At 38.3% G+C, this 20,152-nt stretch overlaps 1 protein-coding gene across 2 annotated transcripts in view; it reads left to right on the forward strand.

The window, feature by feature from the left end:
* The window catches only part of Sarnp (SAP domain containing ribonucleoprotein), a 54,910-nt gene that overhangs the window by 27,450 nt on the left and 7,308 nt on the right, over window positions 1–20,152 (forward strand). For both annotated transcript variants that reach the window (XR_257943.5, XM_005335596.4), the window contains exon 10: window positions 18,427–18,516. Coding sequence is in view for 1 of the 2 variants with exons in the window: in XM_005335596.4 (XP_005335653.1) it covers window positions 18,427–18,516 (90 nt within the window). In the remaining variant the exon portion in view is untranslated. The remainder of the gene's footprint in view (window positions 1–18,426; window positions 18,517–20,152) is intronic.

Consider the following 20,152-nt stretch of genomic DNA (forward strand, 5'->3'; position numbering starts at 1 on the left):
CTTTAAGTTTTAAGTTCATTAGGTTTCCTTTAGTTAGCAGAGGGACAGTAGTGGAGGTAGTATCTAGTGCCTCTTCTCTGTCCTAGTATTCCAAGTGGGACAGTGAGAAACCTTTCCCCTGTCTTCTCCATTGCAGAGTTTCTGTTTCCTTGATCCCATTAAAGGCCCTGCTTGTTTGCTTTCTCTTCAGTAGACTTGGCTCCAGAGCAGTATATATGAAGAAAGGAAGGAAGTATATGGGAGCAAATGAGCAAGGGATCAAGTAATATTTATGACTGATTGTTTTAAAAAGTCATAATCTGATCATTTCTTTTTCATATTTTGGATTTACAGCTTAAGTGTATTATAAATTTGAGGACACTAAATCTCTGCTATTCTTCCTAGGCTGACTTTTACATGAGTCGAGTTCTCAACTAATATACTATACACATTAGGCGCTACACAGAGTCTCTAAGAAATCTTGACTTCCCACACTCACCCACCCTCCAAAATCATCATCTCCCTTTCTCCCTGCCCAATAAAAGTCTGTCCGTTCATGTTTTTAGCCTAGCTTTCAGTGAATAGGATCCTGTTGGTTTAGGATAATGGAAAGTGACAGGGCAAAGAATGGCATTTGGCATTTATAGACATTTTTTACACAAGAGGCTGTAAATTGTCCCTTCCAACTCTTTGGATTATTGGAGGATAGAATGGCAAGTTTTCTTTTTATATAAGCCGTATGATGACTATGGGCTAAGAAACCTCCCACCCCCTTAAACAAAGCAAAACCCAGATAAATAAGATCTGCCTTTTGGTTCTGATTGATCACTAGCTTCATTTTCAGTCTAGTGCTGGACTGTGGTCCCCCCACCCCATTTTCCATGCCTGTCAAGAGAACTAGTGTTTGAGTCAGTCCTATTCGTGAAGGATAGGACTTTTCCTGGCACATAGGAAACTCATCTTTGAAAGGACTGAGAGTTGTATAGACAAAATGAGGATGTAAGTTAGCTCAGTTAATACATCATGGTCAAAGGACATTAGTTTTGGTAAAACTTAACCTAGGCTTAGAGCTGTAGTGTTAACTGAGGTAGCTAATTTGAATGGATTACCATTTTTAAAAAAATATTGGCATATTTGGGAAGGTGAAACTTAATAGTTTAGGAATTTATAGGAAATTCATTTAGGTGGGTGTTATTTAAAAAAATAAGTCTGAAGCCGGGTGCAGTGACGCACACCTATAATACCAGCTTGGAGTCTGAGGCAGGAAGATCATGACTTCAAAAGCTAGCCTCAGCAACGTAGGCCTAAGCAAGAGACCCTTTCTTTAAATAAAATATTAAAAAGGGGGCTGGAGATATGGCTCAGTGATTAAATGCCCCTGGGTTCAATCCCTGATACAGAAAACAAAACAAACCAAAAAAAACAAGTCTGGGCTTGTATAGTAGTGTGTGGTTGATCAACTCCCTCTTTTCCCTTTTGGTGTGTTTGTGTGTGTGGTACTTGTGATTGAACCCAAAGGCACTCTACCTCTGAGTTACATCTCCAGTCCTTTTTATTTTTTATTTTGAGACAGGGTCTCACTGAGTTACCTAAGCTGGCCTTGAACTTGTGATCTTTTTGCTTCAGCTTCCTCAGTAGCTCAAATCATAGGCATGTGCCACCAGTCCCAGCTGTCTCTTGATTAGTAGTAGAAAGTATAGAGATCTTGTACCCTAGTGACCTTACTATCTTTCTTTTTCCTCTATTAGAGTATGATTAGGGTTTGCCTGAACTTGTGGCTTTTCATATAGATAACTGTCTTAATAAGTTATCTTAAGGCCCATAAGCCCTGAAAACCACTTTTATCTGATTTGTGATTTTTGCCAGTTTTCTTCCCTAATGGTTGTGGTCTATGTAGAAATGTTAAACTATAAAAGGGTTGAAAGCAAACCAAATACCTTTTACTGGCCAACTTCTTGTTGAGGATAGTAGCTGGGATATTCCTAAGTAGCTGCATTGATTATTTATGAGCCTTTTGTATTGTATCTTTACTTAGTATCATTTGGAGATGAACTGCTTCAAAGTGAGAGAGATATTACACATGCCTTTCTTTTTTTTTCCTTGTTTTTTTTTTTTTTTTCCTTTTTTGAGGAACTTATTACTGAAATGTGTTGAGATACCTAAGAAGAAACTAGAATAGTTAGTTCCAAGCCATAGGAAAGCCCTAGGGTCTTCTAGCATACAAGTTTCATTTTTTCTAACTGAGGGCAGGCTAGGTTCAATTCATACTCTTCAGGAAGGCCTATTTAATTCTATATTGATTCCCTTCCATCATCTAAAATAAATGAAAAAATATTTGGTGTTTGTTCCTCCCCTTTAGTGCTAAATTTTCGTATAGAAGTTAGCCATTGGATGTGGACAAAATGAAGAAGTTTATAATATGGATTTAGAAGTTAGTTACCAGTTCTCAGAGGGTCCATAATTAGGATTTATTGGTTTAGGTATGAATGTATAAACCTTTTTCCAAAGGAAGAACTATGGGGCCATACATAGGGCATTGCCAACATGGAGCTTTTAAGCACCTGTAGAACCCTAAGCTATGGTGAGGAGTTTGGTGGAATTTTTAAATTAAATTTTTTTTTAAGTTGTAGATAGACACAATATTTTTAATTAATTTATTTATTTGTATGTGGTGCTTAGGATCGAACCCAGTGCCTTACACATGCTAGGCAAGAGCTCAGCCCCAGCCCTCAGGTGGAATATTTTCAAAAGAGAGTCGTGGTAGAAAAATTAAATCCCAGGATAAATTGGAGAAGTAGCTGGCTGAATAGGTTTGGGTTCTTTCCAGATATATTTAAGCAGCAGTGCCTAGTCCAAGTTCAGAATTAATTCTCACCAGACCTGGTGGCGAACGCCTATAATCCCACTGGCTCAGGAGGCTGAGACAGGAGGATCAAGAGTTCAAAGCTAGCCACAGCAAAAGCGAGGCACTAAGCAACTCAATGAGACCCTGTCTCTAAATAGAAATATAAAATAGGGCTGGGGTTGTGGCTTAGTGTTCGAGTGCCTATAAGTTCAATCCCCAGTACCCCCCAAAATTAATTCTCCATTCTCCTTTCTCATGTGACCAAAAAAAAAAAAAAAAAGGCAAATATTAGAATTGTACGGGGGGACAGTGTCAGTCCTACCGGTCGTCATATCTCATTGATAGGATGTTTGACAGAATTTTCCCCTCTTCTTCATCAGTTTTAAAAACATCTTTCTTCCCTTTGAAAAATTTCATTTTAATTTGATTAAATAGTAAGAGGATATAAATCATGTACAGTTGTTCTCAATCTGCATTAGTTCAACTTAACGATTTTTACTTTGCTGATAGTGTGAAAGCAATACACATTTACAAGAAACTCACATTCAGTAGAAATTCAATTTCAATTTTTTTTTTTTAATGCCCTGGGGTTTGAATCAAGTGTGCTCTATCTACCATGACCTATATGCCCAGTCATTTTTTGTTTGTTTGTTTGTGTGCTGGGGTTGAATTCAGGGCTTTGTGCATGCAAGGCGAGCACTCTACCAACTGAGCTATATCCCCAGCCCTCCCCAGCCATTTTTTAAAAATGTTTTTCATTTTGAGCCTGGGTCTCACTAAGTTGCTGAATTTGATGATCATCCTGCCTCAGCCTCCTGAATTGGTGTAATTATGGCTCATTTTGATTTCTGATCTTTTCCTGAGCTAGCAGTATATGGTAGGATACTCTTGCCATCAGCACAAGTTACAGCTCCCCAGTCATCCATGAGATCACCAGGGTAAACAACCATATTTGCAGTGCTATGATTGCTAAGCTCCGATGTTTAGTAGGCTAGGTAGAAGTGTGTGTGTGTGTGTGTGTGTGTGTGTGTGTGTGTGTAATTGTCACTGGACATTTATTTATTTATATGCAGTGCTGAGATTTGAATCCAGTGCCTCACACATGCTAGGCAAGCACTCTATCACTGAGCCACCACCCCAGCTCCCTTAAAAGCATTTTTGACTTAAGATATTTTCAGCTTATAATGGGTTTTTTGGGATATTATCTTAAGTAGAGGAGCATCTGTATATGGTGGATCGAAATAGTAATTGATATCATAGAAGATGAATTCAGGAAGATCTAAGACCTGACCTCAAATGGTTTTCAGTATTTTATAGGTAACATTTCTTAGGACATTTTAAAGCTCAACAAAAATCTAACCTCTTCTTTAAATTTTTTGCTAATTCATAATACTTTGAAAATAAGTATTTGACTTTTTCAAGGCCACTGACAGAATGTATAATCCTCTCTCTCGTTTTCTTTTCTTCCTCCTCCCCTTTGAGATAAAAATGTGCACAGTTCTCCCTCCACCTGTTTTATGGAACAAACCTTGAGGGAGTGGGAAAGGAACAGTTTAAAGAAGAAACAATAGGGGAAACTCTCTGACCTCAGTTTATCCTGTCATCTGATTCTTCATTTGTCCCTGCTGAGGAACAGAACTTGTCTTTTGTATGTAGCACAAATACATCTTCACCTCCCTCCCTTCCCCCTGCCCCCCTTCACTCACTCTTCTATTATCGTTGCAATCAATGATGTCATTATGTGTGCTATTCAACTGCTGTTGAACCACTTGGCTATAGGAATTTGGAAGAGCAAAGGGACAAAATGGAATTTTTTGTCTCTTCGGCCCAGGGCTCTTAAAAATGTATTCTGATTTTAACTAGAGTCTTTCTTTGCTTAGCTTCTCTTTCTCCTTTCCTTTTATATCTGAATCATCAGACCCACACTTTTTACAGGACACTTTTCACCTAGTCCTGCATGGGCATGGGCGCACAGTACGTTGGGGTAGAGTGGACAAGAAATGTGGGGGATATAAAATGAACACTCTTAAGAGGAATGTTTTTTAAAATTTAGAGGAGTAAGGTGAAAATTTTGATGCTAGGTCAACCTACATCACTGGTATTTGTTTACTATACTGGATATTTTGGGAAAATCTGGTAAATTTCAGTTAGTGTTGAGACCACTAAGGTGTTGTTCCTTTTGATATTATATTCTGATTTCATTCACTGAGTTTGAACCCAAAGAGTCAAAGTAAGAAAATTTCCTCTGCTTAATACCTCACTTCTACTGGCACATGCCTGTAATCCCAGTGGCTTGGGAGGCTGAGGTATGAGGATCACAGGTTCAAAACCAGCCTTGGTAACTTAATGAGTCCCCCACAAACACCTTAGTGATAGTGAAACTGTTTTCAAAAGAAAATACAGAAAATGGCTAGGGATGTGGCTCAGTGGCTGAGCATCCCCTGAGTTCAATCCCCTGAAAAACAAAGAAACAAAAAAAAAACACCCAAAATCCACTGCTGCCACTGTTGGAAATCCTTCTGACATGTCAGGACTAATTACCTTGATAAAAATCATCAACATTGACAACAAGTTTTATGCCTCTCTTTGGTTCCCCTTGCCCCAACAATAAACATAGCATGGAAAAAGTGGGGAATGCTGGATTCTGTTGTCTTTTTTATTTTTAAATACCTTCAGTTGTTTTTGCCAGTCAACTTCTTAAAATAGGATTATTCCATGAATGACAGTTTAAAAAGAAAATGCTATTCTTAGTATATAAGGTAAATTATTTTTAAATCACATTATGTCTGGTTGTTTATCTGGTTGCAGGTATAACATTAGGGTGATCAGTGACTGACCTGGCTTTTGTAGGTGAAATGTCTATCCATTCCCAGATGTTTCCTAGATGTGGTGAAATGTGAGATAACTGAATCCAAGTACAACTATCCTTAAAAATCTGTATGGGAGGAAAAAAAGGAGGTGGGGTAAAGGATGGGTTTTATTTAGTAGTTGTTTGTTTTTTGGTATATGTGTTACTAGAAGTTTTTTTGGGGGGGTATGATAGGATATTTTAATGTTAAAAGGTACCTCAGTGAGAACTATAGAAGTTTAGTAATATTTAGGATGTACTTAAGTACTTAAGAGGTGAAAACCTGAGTAATACTGTTCTTTGAGCTAGTGTTTATAAGGAGGGGTCACATTTTATTCATACAGGCTCAATTAAAATAAAATTTAATAATTACAGATAGTTCTTTTTCTTACGTATCACCAAAATAGTAAAATTGTTCTTCATGCCTGAGGGTGATGGTACTACTAAAGGCTCTGGTTTATGTATCACCAAAATAGTAAAATTGTTCTTCATGCCTGAAGGCTCTGATTTTGTGTTTTTGTTTGTTTGTGTGTTTGTGGTACTGGGGATTGAACTCAGGGGCACTTAACCACTTAGCACATCCCTAGCCCTATTTTATATTTTATTTTAAGACAGGGCCTCACTGAGTTGCTTAGTGCTTTGCCTTTGCTGAGGCTACCTTTGAACTCAGGATCCTCCTGCATCACGAGTCGCTGGGATTACAGGTGTGTGCCACTGCACCAGCCAGGGTGTTGTTGTTGTTGTTTATATTTATTTTTTAGTTGTAGTTGGACACAATATTTTATTTATTTTTATGTGGTGCTGAGGCTCGAATCCAGGGCCTTACACTTGCTAGGTGAGCACGCTCTACTGCTAAGCCACAACCCCAGCCCGGCCTCTGTTTTTATATAATCTAAGATCCCTTGTTAAAATCTAGAAGGTGTTAATTCTTTTCCTCCTTTCCCTTTTTCTTTACTGTTTTCTCATAATTAAAAAAATCAGTACCAAATTCTTACCTTTTCATTACCAGAGCAGATTCTTAGGACAAAAGTAGAAATGTATTTGCAGAGTATATTACATTTGGATTTAATGTTAAATATTGAATCTTTGTTTTCTCCTTTTTTTTTTAACCAGTGGCTTATGATATCCTTTATTTAATTCACTTAGAAAAATATGCAGTATTAATGTAAAACAGTACAGTCTTGGTGTAAAATATTCAGTGCACATTAGAAAAACAAGTCATTAACATACAAACCCATTTTTAAAGACCTCTATTGGCATACCGAACATGTCTAGAATAATATACTTTTTCAGAGCTTAAATTAAAATTATGCTTAGCTCTTACCTATTCCCATAGCCTCTCAGCTCTTCATTAAAAAAAAAAAAAGAGATATTCTATTAACCAACTGAAACGTCTTTTTTTAAGGAAATTTAAAGAAAGAAGTTTTCTTAAGAAAATAGAACAAGCAAAAATGCAACCATGCATTGTCACAAAGAACACTGACATACAAAGAACTTTATCACTCTGAAAAACCCTCCTTTATGATATAAATGGATCAAGAAGCTTGACAAAGCACTTCTGCACCTATACATCTGGAACAGTAAGCTATGATGTTTAAGCTCCTTTAAACCTAACCATGCCTTCCATCCAAAGGAAATAAATTATGCTCAATTTCTGATTTTACATACACACAAAAAAGATGAGCAAATATAAGCTACTTTATATAAAACGAATAGTTTTATATATTATTTCATCCTAGCAGAACATTTTCACCAAAACTGGGCAAAGCATAATTTTTTTTTTTTAAATGCAAGCATATATGTAAAACTTAAGAAAAAGCATTCTTCATTAAGGTCTTGCTGAAAAGTTAGGCCACCATTAAACAAATAAAAGGGAGCACACAAGTAACCTCCATCCTAGTAGAAGCTTTAAAGAAACTCAAAGTCTTATGAGCAGTATGTAGACAATACTAGGAGTTTTATTTAAGAAACCACAGTTCTTTAGACACATTAACGGGACATTGTATTTAACAGTTAAATAAGATTCAAGAAACTAGATATAATAGATATAAAACTCTCTCTCCACCTTCCCAGGTCAAAAGATATCAAATAGGGCTGGTTATGTAGCTCAGGTGGTAGAGTGCCTGCCTCACATGCACAAGGTCCTGGGTTCAATCCCCAGCACCAACTAAAAAAAAAAAAAAAAAAATCAAATAAAAATACAAATCTTAGGCCAAAATATTTTCAAAATGAAATAAGTACTGTGAGTTCAAATTAAGCTGCTATTCTGACTTGATGCTTTATTAAAGATCAAATATTGAATCTTTAAATCTCTAGCAATGGATATGCTGTTGAGAAGGGGATTATGTTTGAAATGCTTGGTCTGGACTTTTAGAAAGTATTTATTGGTGGAGTTTATTAGGGTATAAAGCAGAGGCAGTTACAAAATTCTTACTACCATGCCTCTGCTTAAGTATGTGATGATTGAAAAAAAGGAGCATTTGGAAATGAACAGAGCTTTACAACGATTGAGAGGCCATATAGGATGGACCTCTTTATGCTCTAAATGAATAAACAGAATATGTGAGCCTTAGGAGAAATCGTCTTCTCCCACTTATTGATATTCCTCCTTTTTCTTTGTATCAATTCTGTAGGGAAAAAACAAAATCCTTTTCATGCTTGGACCTTGTTGCCTATCTTTTGCTCCTGTGCACCTGAAGTGTGCTCTCATTTTGTTTGGGCATGTTTTTCTAAGAAATGAGGTCTGGCTGTGTTGTTCAGGCTGGCCTCCCAATTCCTTGGTGACCTTTGGCATGTTTTCCTTGTATTGAACTATTCTGGTGAAAAATTCTCTTTGCTTCTCTGTTTGAATTCTAGGAAGGCAGTAAGATGACACTACTCAGAGCCCTGTGTGATTCTTTCACAGTTTTTTTACCTTCATATCCCTACAGCTGAGATATCCTATTTGTAGGAAGCATAAACTTTTGGAAGACCCCTGCTGTTAGTGGGGGGAGATTGGAGCTGGATGGCCACTTATTTAAACTATAAGAGAAATTATTTTAAACTTTTTGAGCATGGTGGTGTATACCTATCATCACATAGGGGAGGCTGAGGCCCGAGGATCACAAGTTTGAAGCCAGTTTGACAATTTAGCAAGACCTTGTCTCAAAATCAAAATGGACTGAGGATTGTAGATCAGTGGTAGAGCTCTCATGGGTTCATCCCACTGCTACCAAATAAATATATTTGTGAGGTGGGGCTTGTGTATATTTTGTCAAAGCTATTTGCAATTGTTCCCAAATATGGCTGCCCAAAAGGATTACTAGGGGAACCCTTTCAGCTCTGTATGCCTGCTCTTTTTGAGATTCTGATTTATGGTTGGGGTGAAGCCAGAAATCTGCCTGCTGTAATGGGGTTCGAACCCAGGACTTTGTTTGCAAATGCCTTACCACTGCATCTCAGCTCTTGGAATCTGCATTTTTAAATACTCCAGGCAAAAAGCCACTGTTTTCCGATTACTCATTCTAAATTTCTGAATGCTCAGGTAACTATCTTTTTTTGCCTCTTCATTCTCTTTATGTTTTAGTTAAGACAGCATTAACCTCCCTTCTAAAGTTTTAGCTTCCCTCTACTGACTTCTTGACATTTCTGCCAAGCTCTGCATCGCTTATCCTTAAAAGCAGCAGCTTCCTGGCTTTTAAGGGAGGGAGGTGGAGACTTTTAATAGAAACTCAGTTTCCGGGGGTCTCAAGTGTGAAACCTTCATTTCCTCCACCTGCTTTGCTTTGTCCTACAATCAGCTAGAGCAAAACCGAGACGACCTCCTCTGGGGCTAAAGAGAAGGGGGGTTGGGGAAAGAACCTGATTTGGATGAGAGAAAGAAAAAGTGATAGGAGCTAGTGAATCTTTAAAAGAGTGTTTGGGTTCTGAGCAGACTGTTATTTATTTTTTTTTTTAATGTGATGAAAGAGCAGTTTATTGGTTTTTTTTTTTTAAGAGAGAGTGAGAGAGGGGAGAGAGAGAGAGAATTTTTAATATTTATTTTTTAGTTCTCGGCGGACACAACATCTTTGTTGGTATGTGGTGCTGAGGATTGAACCCTGGCTGCACACACGCCAGGCAAGCGCGCTACCGCTTGAGCCACATCCCCAGCCCCCAGACTGTGATTTTGGTTTCAGATTCTTTGAAGATAGGAGGAGGTGACTGTTTTTAGTGCTTCTAATTCTGATATAGCTTTAAAGTTCCTAGCCCCCTACTAGCCCTGCAAAGTTGATTTTGATTTTACAGTTGGAGATTGCCGAGAACAGGTGATTATATTGAAGAGGTGTTACGCATATGTGTGTATTATATGTTGGAGTATCTCTTTACCATGTTACCTGCTGAGGTGGCATACTCTACTAGTTTAGTCCTTCGTCTTTTAGTCTACATATTGTTTTTTGGGGGATCACCTCCTGTTCTGTGATCTGGCTGGCAGAGAGGCTCAAGAATAAAAAAAGTTCAGATGGATTTCAGAAATAGGGGCAGGGAAGTGACAGCTGCGTGTTTAAGCATTGAAGTGTTTTCTGAGAGAAAAACCATCAGTTGTTGTCATTCACCCTGTGAGTATGAAATTGAAAGTTCACCCTGGAGTGTTTCATAACCTTTACATCTGGGAAGTCAAGGCCGTGTTGTCATTAATCTATCATCCCCTGCAAGCCCCCAGGCTCTGCTTTTCATCCTGCCATCAGTCATGTGGCAATGAAATTCAGAAAAGTGACCATAAAGCTCTCTTTTTGTCTCACTACCTTACATTCCCTTGGAAAATTAGATTGGCCTGAGAACTGTTAACATCTTAATGTGCAATTCATTTCAAAAGGGGGGAGTTGATTTTTTTTTTTAATATGACCATCTTAGATTACTATAAGGCTCTCTTCCATGACTGCAGATAAAAGACTTCTGAGGGAAATATTCATTGCAGTACCAGAGTTTCTCCCTTTCTTTGACTGAATTCTTTAGATTGGAATTTGTGTTCCTTAAACATGGTATGAAAAGGATGGAGGGTGAGTTTGTTCACCAACCAAGAACAATGTTTGGCTTGGTTAAAATTATTTTGGTATCCTTGAGAATATGAAGATATGTCTAATTTGAGTCCAGTGAATACTTTCTTTTGTGTTCTTGGGAATTACTGAGTTTGAATGTCCTAAATATGCCTGGGTTACTCTTTAGGTCATGGTTTTGTTTCTCCTAGTTTTCTTTTTATGATCCAGAGTGGCAGTGGTAATAAGGTTGAAGAAGGTGAATGCTTTGAACACATGGCCATGGGGTGCTAATTACATCAAATTGGACTCCTTTTGGCAGAACAAATAACCCTAGTACACAGGCCAGCACTATTCTTTATTGTAGTCAGGATAAAATTCTTAAGTTTTGAAAAATGTCCTCTTGAATTTGAATCTTAAAGACACAAGTTGTGTTGGGAAACTCACCAAGTTATAACTCCACTTTGGGTAGAGTTATTAATAGTGGTATTCTGTTAGAAAAAAAGGGCAGTTACTTTAGAAAACACCTCTGGGGTGGGGGCTGGGACTGTAGCTCCTGGGTGGAGTGCTTGCCTAGCATCTGTGAGGCCCTGGGTTCTATACCCAGTATTAGAAAGAGAGAAAGAGAGAGAAAGAGGGAGGGAGGGAGGGCAAAGAAGATGAAAGGAAAGAAAGAAAACATCTTTGGGCTGGGGATATGGCTCAAGAGGTAGCATGCTCGCCTGGCATGCGTGCGGCCCAGGTTCTATCCTCAGCACCACATACAAACAAAGATGTTGTGTCCGCTGATAACTAAAAATAAATATTAAAATTCTCTCTCTCAAAAAAAAAAAAAAACCATCTTTGGTATTTAACTGCCAATTGTTGAAGCTGATTTTCCACTTGGGACTTAATTCTTGGCTACAGCACATGTGCCATGGAAACCATTGTCAAGAGTCCTTAATTTAAAATTTCTAGTTTTCACCTGGTATCTTCTTTTCCTCTCTTTTTCCTTCTCAGGTCATTGAACTATTTTTAAATAAATTCCATTATATTTAATGAGGAGGAAAATTCTAAAGGGACCACCAGCAACCTTGTAACTGACTGCACTTCATCTTGCTTTTTAAGCTCCTACCTCTGGTTCTGATATTTGGGTTTTTCTTTCTAGATCTTATTTTTCTCTCATGTCAGTACTTCAGGACTCACTCCCTCCCTTCCTTCCTTCCCTCCCTCCCTCCCTCCTAGGCATTTAACCCAGGGGCATTAACCACTGAGTTACAACCCTTTTTTATTCTTTATTTTGAGATAGGGTTTTACTAAGTTACTTAGGTCATCATCCCTAAGTTGCTGAGGCTGGTTTTGAACTTGTGATCCTCCTGCCTCAATGTATAAATTGCTGGGATTACAGATGTGCACCACTGAGCCCAGCTGTCTGGCCTCTCTTATAATAGAAAAATTTTCAAATCACTTCTACAAAGACAAACCACACATTTAGCTCCAAACTTTATAGTCAGCCAGCAGAAAGAGGAAAGCACAGTGCACTATTGATAGTGGTTCACAGAATTCACAAGGTAAAAACTAACAGGTTGCTCATAAAAAGCTGCAGTATTTTGGATCTGGGGATCAGAAAGAAAAAATTCCTGTGGGTCCTCATAATTCAGTAATATAAGGAACAATGTATACATTTTTAAGTATTTATTTTTAGTTTTATTGAACACAATACCTTTATTTTATTTATTTTTAAGTGATGCTGAGAATCAAACCCAGGACCTCGAGTGTGCTAGGCGAGCACTCTACTGCTGAGCCACAACCCCAGCCCCAGTGTACCCATTTTTATAGTAACTTGGTGGTGTATTTCTAAGCCTCATGAGCCTGAGGATCTTTATCTTCTTCATTTCTATATTACAGGGCCAAAACAGTGCTTGACCCAAAGTAGACACTCAGATGAATCTAATTTAAATGACTAGTGAATGGATTAATTGATTTTATGGTTGTAGCACTATTGAAAATGTTGATTTAAATTGATGCCACAGACAGGCGTAGTAATGTGCCTTTAATCCCAGTGACTCAGGAGGCAAAGCAAAGAGAACTGCATGTTGGAGACTAACCTCAGCAATTTAGGGAGACTTTAAGCAATTTAGCAAGATCCTGACTGAAAAAACAAAAGGGTCTGGGATATAGCTCAATGGTAAAGAGCCCTGGGTTCAATCCCCAGTACCTAAAAAAGATCATAAATAATTGATGTCACATAGATCAACAAGAGCAATTCTTTAGAGGTCTTTGGAGTACCTGAGATTGGGTCTGTGTAGAGGCTGGATCCCTACTCTTTTCAAAAATGTTAGCATATCTCTTTTTGTAGACATTGATACTTAGATGAAATAACAAAGCCTGGCAACCTAGTCCTAGAAAGAGAAGATGGTAGCCAGGTGCAGTGGTACATGCTTATAATCCCAGGCTGAAGCAGGAGAATCACAAGTTCAACTCCAGCCTTGGCAATTTAGTGAGGGTCTCAAAAAGTAAAAAGGAGCCAGACACATGGTGCACATTTATAATCCCAGCTATTTGGGAGACTGAGGCAGCAGCATTGCAAGTTTTGAGGCCAGCCTCAGCAACTTAGCAAGCCCCTATTTCAAAATAAAAAGTAAAAAAGAGGAGGGGGAAGCTGAGGATGTTGCTCTGTAGTAAAGTGCCCTGGGTTAAATCCATAGTACCAATAGATAGATAGATAGATAGATTATATAAATAGGCCTGGGGATGTAGCTCAGTGGTAGAACCTCCCTGGGTTCAATCCCCACCACTCAAATAAATAAATAAATACATGCATACAGTAATAATGTTTCTTTTTTGTTTCTTTTTTAGTAATAGTGTTTCATGGGAGTATTTGGTTTTATTAAATATAGATCATGCCTTCTGTTCTTATGGGTGCTCCCTCTTTTTTTTTTTTTGCAGAATTCTTCCTCATTTTATAAGTGAGATTTTAAAAAGGAAAAGCAAATAAGGCAGTTGTTGGATGCCATGAGGCTTGTGTGTGCTGAAATTATTATCTGTCAGTTGCCTTGGTGTTTTAACTCTTGAGGAGGGAGAGAGTGGAGCAGGGAGTGAAGTATATAGATTAATCTGAACATCCAGTGCCTGTGTTTGGTCAGTGAGAACAGGTTTCTCCTCTGATTTTAGATGCAAGTTGTATGTTTTAAGGAGTGTGCACTTGATAGGAAATAAAGCACTTTGGATTCAAGCACTTTTCCTCCTGCCCAAGGTCATACACAGGAAGAAAAAAGAGATTTTTAGTAGTTGAGGATTTGGAGAAGGGAATTGAGAAAGTGATGAAGGGAAAAGGTTTGCAAATGTATATGACACCGAATTAGAGAGGTCAGTACTGTCTGCAGATGTATAACCCCATTTGTGCACTTGAGCATGGCCTGGGGGAACATTGGCCTGATGAATGCAGAGAGAGATGCGTTTTGATTGAGGTAATTTCCCTCAGATGGGTCTCACCATCCCATGAATCAAAACCTGTCAGGAAGGAGCTAAAGATGGAGTGAAGTTTATTGTACGTTTGTTTCCATGTGACTCCGTCTCGCTAGAAGGGTCAAGTGAGAAAGATCATTAGAACTGTGTTGATTTACTGGGCCTCTTGTGCACTTTCCCTGCAGGGCAAGGAGGAAAGAGGCTGTAAGAGGGGTGCTTAGTTGGGGAGGGAAAGGCAGGCTGTTTGCGGTAGGTGGGGAAAGCAGTGTTAGCCCTCCCCTACCCCAGCCCCTGATGAATTTGGAGCAGATGCTCTGCCTGGATCTCTAGGAGAGGCCCCCAAAATCTGATTAAAAAGGGAAAGCTCCTGGGAAAATCTCTGATACTAGTCTTAGTGACTAGGGAAGTGTATCCTCACCTCCTTTTTCTGTTGCTTGTCCTTTCCTCACTTTTGAGCTCAAAAGAAAATACAGGAGATTTAATTTAGAATTCAAACTACCCAGTTTAGGATATAGCAAAGTAAAGAACAAGGAAAAAGACTGCCTCCCCACTTGCCAAGCGGATGTAGCTTTGTGGTGAGATTTGTGAAGGGAGTGACCTCAGGGTCTGTACTTTTATTGTAACTATCAATCTATGCTGGGTGCCCAATTACTATAAACTACTTTTGTGTGTGTGTGGTGCTGGAGATGGAACCCAGGGCTTTGTGCGTGTGAGGCAAGCACTCCAAATAAAGGCTAGGTTTCATCAGTAGTGTGTCCTTCTCTGACTGGAACTTGCTGAAGTACTTCTAGCACTGAATTGAATGAAAAAGAAAGCAAGCTCAAAGTGGTACTTCAGCATAATGATGTTCTATTTGTATCTTTCCCCAAGAAGGGATGCTCCTTTGAAACCCTCTGAAACTGGTTCTCATTATGAAATTTCCATTTGTATCTCTTACTTGCTTTTATCTTAGAGGTAATAGACAAAATCAAGGAAACTTTCCTCCTTAATAGTGAAAATATGGTGGGGCTTTGTGTTTACTGGAAATGCTTCTTAGCAGGGCCAGTTAGCCAAAATTAGAAACAAATTGAGGTGAAAAGAAACTTACTAAGTGGAGTCTTTTCTCTAGATGTAATTTATAAAATGGAGATAAGTGATACACTAGAAAAGTGATGGAATCTTAGTGTTGACCCAGTTATATGAGTGATATGGAAATGGTTAAAGCAATTTCTAACTACTTAGGGTCTTGATTATCCTTTTCCTTTGAGAATTAAGCATCTCTTCTGTTTTGTTACAGTTCTTCCAAAGAAATACTTATGTGTGATAGCAGAAGAGATGGTAAAATTAGGAGTGGGTTCTTGAGTAAAATTTTCTGGTTCTGATCCTGACTATGCCATTATTTGTGAGACTTTGGCAAGTTATTTAATCACCCCAAGCTCCAGTTTTCATATCTACAGGATGAATTTAATCATAATGCTTACTTTATAGGATTGTTAAACAAATTAAATGTATTACTGCATGTAAAGAACTCCACACAGTACCTGACACATAGGAAGCACTCAAATGTTAGTGACTATAATGTTGTTATTATTTTTTTATATGACAAAGGACAAGAGTATCTCTCTTTTTCTTGGAACCTGGCTTAGTGTTTTAAAGTAGTTTAGATTAGGGCTGGGGATATAGCTCAGTTAGTGAAGTGCTTGCCTCACATGCACAAAGCCCTGAGTTCCATCTCCAGCACCACACACACACACACACACACACACACACACACACACCCAAAAAAAAAAAAAAAAAAGGTAGTTTAGATTATAGTAATTGGGCACCCAGCATAGATTGATAGTTACAATAAAAAAGGTGGAAAAACTGTGTAGGCAACAGTTTATTGTAATAATATACTTTTTAAAAATAACTCCTGTGTAGGATTCTTTACTCCTTCATGGCTCTCCAGCTTTTTGGCTCCCTTCCTATTCACTAGAAAGAAGGTACAGCAAAAGGGAGAAAATAAACTGAAAGAATCAAAGACTGAGATAGTATTCTTGATGCTTTGTTCAAGGAGCTGGATTAATTAAATAAATTGAGCATAGAATGCTGGATAGCTGCCCTGCCTTTTATTGTAGAGATGGCTGCTATGGTCATGGGGACAAAGGCAATTCCTTGGTTGGGATTGAGAGCAGAGGTATTGAAAAATTCCTTTTTTTTGGTAGGTCTTTTGATTATTTTTGCTTTTTGACTCTGTGGTTTTGGGACACCAAAGACACAGCCTACCTGTAGATGGTAGAAATATAAATTCCTTGTGTAATGTAATTTCCACATAGAGAAAAGCTCATTTAAAATAAACTGTCTTGCCCTATGGTGATGGTGGGTATGTCTATATGGAGTAGAGGGGATGTTGAGATTATGAGAAGATGGGATCTTTGAATAGATGTGCCAAGTTTTAGAAAATCTTTCTCGGGGAAGAACACTTGGGGAGCCCACGTGGTATTTACAAATCCTAAGGCTGAGCTTTTGATAACTGGTGACTAGGTGTGAAGGGAAGATGAAGGTAAAAATAACTTAAAATGAGATAAATAAAACAGTAATGTTTGGCTGGGAATGTAGCTCAGTTGATATAGTGCTTGCCTCGCATGTGTAAGGTCCTGGGTTCAATCCTCAATACCACACACACACACACACACACACACAAAAAAAAAAAAAAAACAAACCAGTAATGTTTAGGTCCTTATTTGAATATATCCAGGACTGTTATATTGAATAATGTTGGAAGTAAACAGTAGGTCAGTTTTTCTTATCTCTTTTTATTTTTTTGTGGAGCTGGGTCTTGAACCCAGGACCTTGTGCATGCTAGTTAAGTGCTTTACCACTCATGTATGCACCCAGATCAGTAGCTCAGTCTTGAAAATAGCTATAAGTAGCTGGGCACAGTGTCACACACTTGTAATCCCAGCAATTTGAGAGGCTATGACAGGAAAATTGCAAGTTCAAGGTCAGCCTTGGCAATAGCAAGACTCTGTCTTGCTATTTAAAAAATAAAAAAGAGCTGAGGAATGGAGATGTAGCTAACTGGTAGACACCCCTGGGTTCAAGCCCAGTACCACCGGGTGGAGTAGGGGGAGTGACCAGGTCTGATTCATAGTAAGATGAAATATTCTCCCCAGTTACTAGGCAGGCATCATGAATGGTCATTGATGCTTGAAAAATATCTAGAGCATATCTCTTAAATGACTGCAGCTGTCACTTGGATACCTTTTCTCGAAATCATTTCAAACTATTTAGAACTTTCTGTGACTTTTCTGGGTGTTTCAAACACTTGATTTTCTTTCTAAGTTCCAGAAACACCACTCTGGCTCCCTTTCCCTTCTGTTCCCTGGTAAGTAAATGGTACTTGTTGGTGTGTTCAACAGGCAGCTTAGATACCTTCAACCAAACTGTTCTCTGCAGGAGTTACTCCATCAAACCTTAGTTTTCCATATATTTGAGCTACCAAATTTCTTGAGCAAGAAGTTTGTTTTATGGATATTTCTTGCTGTTTCTCTACTCTAGTTTAAAGAGTATTGAAGCCCTACCTAAAATAAGTTTTTTAGTCATTCTAGGTATAATATGCTACTATTACCGTTTTTTGTTGCTATAAAGAAATAACTGAGAACTCTTCTGTAACTATCTTCCTGGACAGGAATTCTTTGTATCAAGTTCTGAAGGTGCTCTGTGGTCTGCAACAATGACAATGTAGTGAGGGCTTACTGTTCTTAATAAATATAAGTTTGGCCCTGAAAAAAAAATGGAGGCTGGATAACTTAATTAGCTCACAGTTTTGGAGGCTGAAAGTCTACACATAGCAGTGAGGATCCATACACATGTACCAAATGATACCATGGCAGGAGTACATGTGTGAGGAAAAGATCATATTTCCAGATGGGAAAACAGAACATAATTCAAAGGTCAGGCTTGGCCAGGTGTGATGGCACAAGCCTATGATCACAGTGACAGGAGGATCAGAAGTTCGAGGCCACCCTTAACAACTTATTGAGACCCTGACTTCAAAATAGAAAATAAAAAGGGACTGGGGATGTAGCTCAATGATGAAGTACTGCTGGGTTCAATCCCTAATACTGCCAAAAAAAAAAAAGAAAGAAAAATCCCACCCATCTCACAACATCTCCAAACTATACTACTAGCTTATTCATTTTCTTATCTGTCTTTTCTGGTTTTGTGTGTGATCCTTATCTCAGTACAAGTTTGGCTTGCATATTATAATCAATAAATTATGATTTCTTTTTTATTTACTTTGTGAATAGAGACTACCTTTATTCAACCATTTTTCTTGTCCTGAACAGTCTGAAGATGATGAAAAGCTGAAAAAGAGGAAGGAGCGATTTGGAATTGTCACAAGTTCAGCTGGAACTGGAACCACAGAGGATACAGAGGTAAAATATTCTTTGAATGCTTCATAGAGCTCTTAAGGGGAAATTATGGTGAATACGTTGAATGAGCAAAACACCTCTGTTTCCCCAAAACTACTACTACTACTACTACTTTTTTTCTTTTTTAAATTTTTTTAGTTGTAGTTGGACACAATGCCTTTATATTAATTTATTTATTTTTATGTGGTGCTGAGGATTGAACCCAGGGCCTTGCACATGCTAGACGAGTGCTCTACCGCTGAGCCACAACCCCAGCCCCGAGAGCCTACTTCTTCAGTTCCCACAGGACAAGTCATTTGTCTTTTGCTTGGGGGGGCGGGAGGGGTGTCATCTTGTGATGAAATCTTGTAGGTTTGGATTTGAAAATTGGCTCCACCACTTTTCCTGAGCTTTTGTTTCATTGTCAGGAGAGTATAATATACTCACCTCAGAATAGTACTTTAAGACTGAATTGATGCTATATGTAAGACACTCAGGTTAATGCCTGTTGTATTTTAAGTATTGAATAAATAATAGTGTTTTTGTTACTGGGCATTTTTCCTTTGATTATTTAATAAAGCTACCTCCAACCTAGATACAAGTGTAATTGTGCCCAACTTTCTCTGGAATAGGACAGTGGACACAAATCACAAATGAGAGTTTTTGGCCTCATGCATGCTAGGCAAGGACTCTAAGGACTGAGTCTTAGTCCTAGCCCCATCCCCTTATTGTTATCACTTTATTTACAAAAGGAAAGAGTATCTTTTTTTTTTTTAAGGTTCATATTCATCCATGCCTCAGTTTCCACTGGAGTAACTCATATTCATTGAGATTCAGCATTGACAGACAATGTTGCTTTGCTGATTTGAGAATATCTGTAATTGAGACCAGATATCTGTCACCTGGGGTGTACATAAAGTGCAATTGAAGTAATGAGTATTTGTAGTGTTACAGGAAGTTTCTTGAAGAGCAAAGAATTTGGAATGTTCTTTAAAACTTCCATTTAATCCAGGATTTCTTCCCTTCGTCTGCTTCTGGAGACAGCCTCTAAATTTTGTTTCCTTATACACTCAAACTCTTGTTAAGCTTCTTTATGAATAAATATCAGAGATGATCTTGTAAGTAAGCATAAAAATTATAGTCAGATCAGTTTGCACTTTCTACTTGGAACAAACTAAAGAAGTTTGTATTCTTTGTGCTTCTGAGAATAAAATGTCACCTCTTATATCTATTCATTTACTGTCTGATTTACCAGAATGAGCTTGAAGTAAACTTAGGTTTGTTTTAATTCCTGTTGAAATTGTTTCCTTCTTGCCAAAGAAATTATTGTTAAACCAGGCATGCTTGCTAAGTAGGTACACTTGGCCTCTTGCAAGGTAAGGAGGTTGTGGATTGGGTGGCCGGGAGCAGTGGTTTTTATTGGAAGAATCAGATATGTAGAGGAGTCATAACTTCTGTGGCTAATGAAGTTCACAAGAAGATTTTTGAGTTCAGAGAACTGTCTTAGTAGTCCAGGTGAGATGCAGTGGGCTAGTGCGTATTTTTTTTGTTTTTTAAATAATATAGGTTAGACCTTTGGCATGAATGGGCTGAAAAGGGTTCCTTTGCTGGAGCAGTGGTTGTGAGAATGAAGGATTTAGGCTGTTTTGTGGCCCCTCTC

The sequence above is a fragment of the Ictidomys tridecemlineatus genome, chromosome 6 (genome assembly GCF_052094955.1).
Source record: "Ictidomys tridecemlineatus isolate mIctTri1 chromosome 6, mIctTri1.hap1, whole genome shotgun sequence".
In the NCBI taxonomy this organism is placed as follows: Eukaryota; Metazoa; Chordata; class Mammalia; order Rodentia; family Sciuridae; genus Ictidomys; species Ictidomys tridecemlineatus.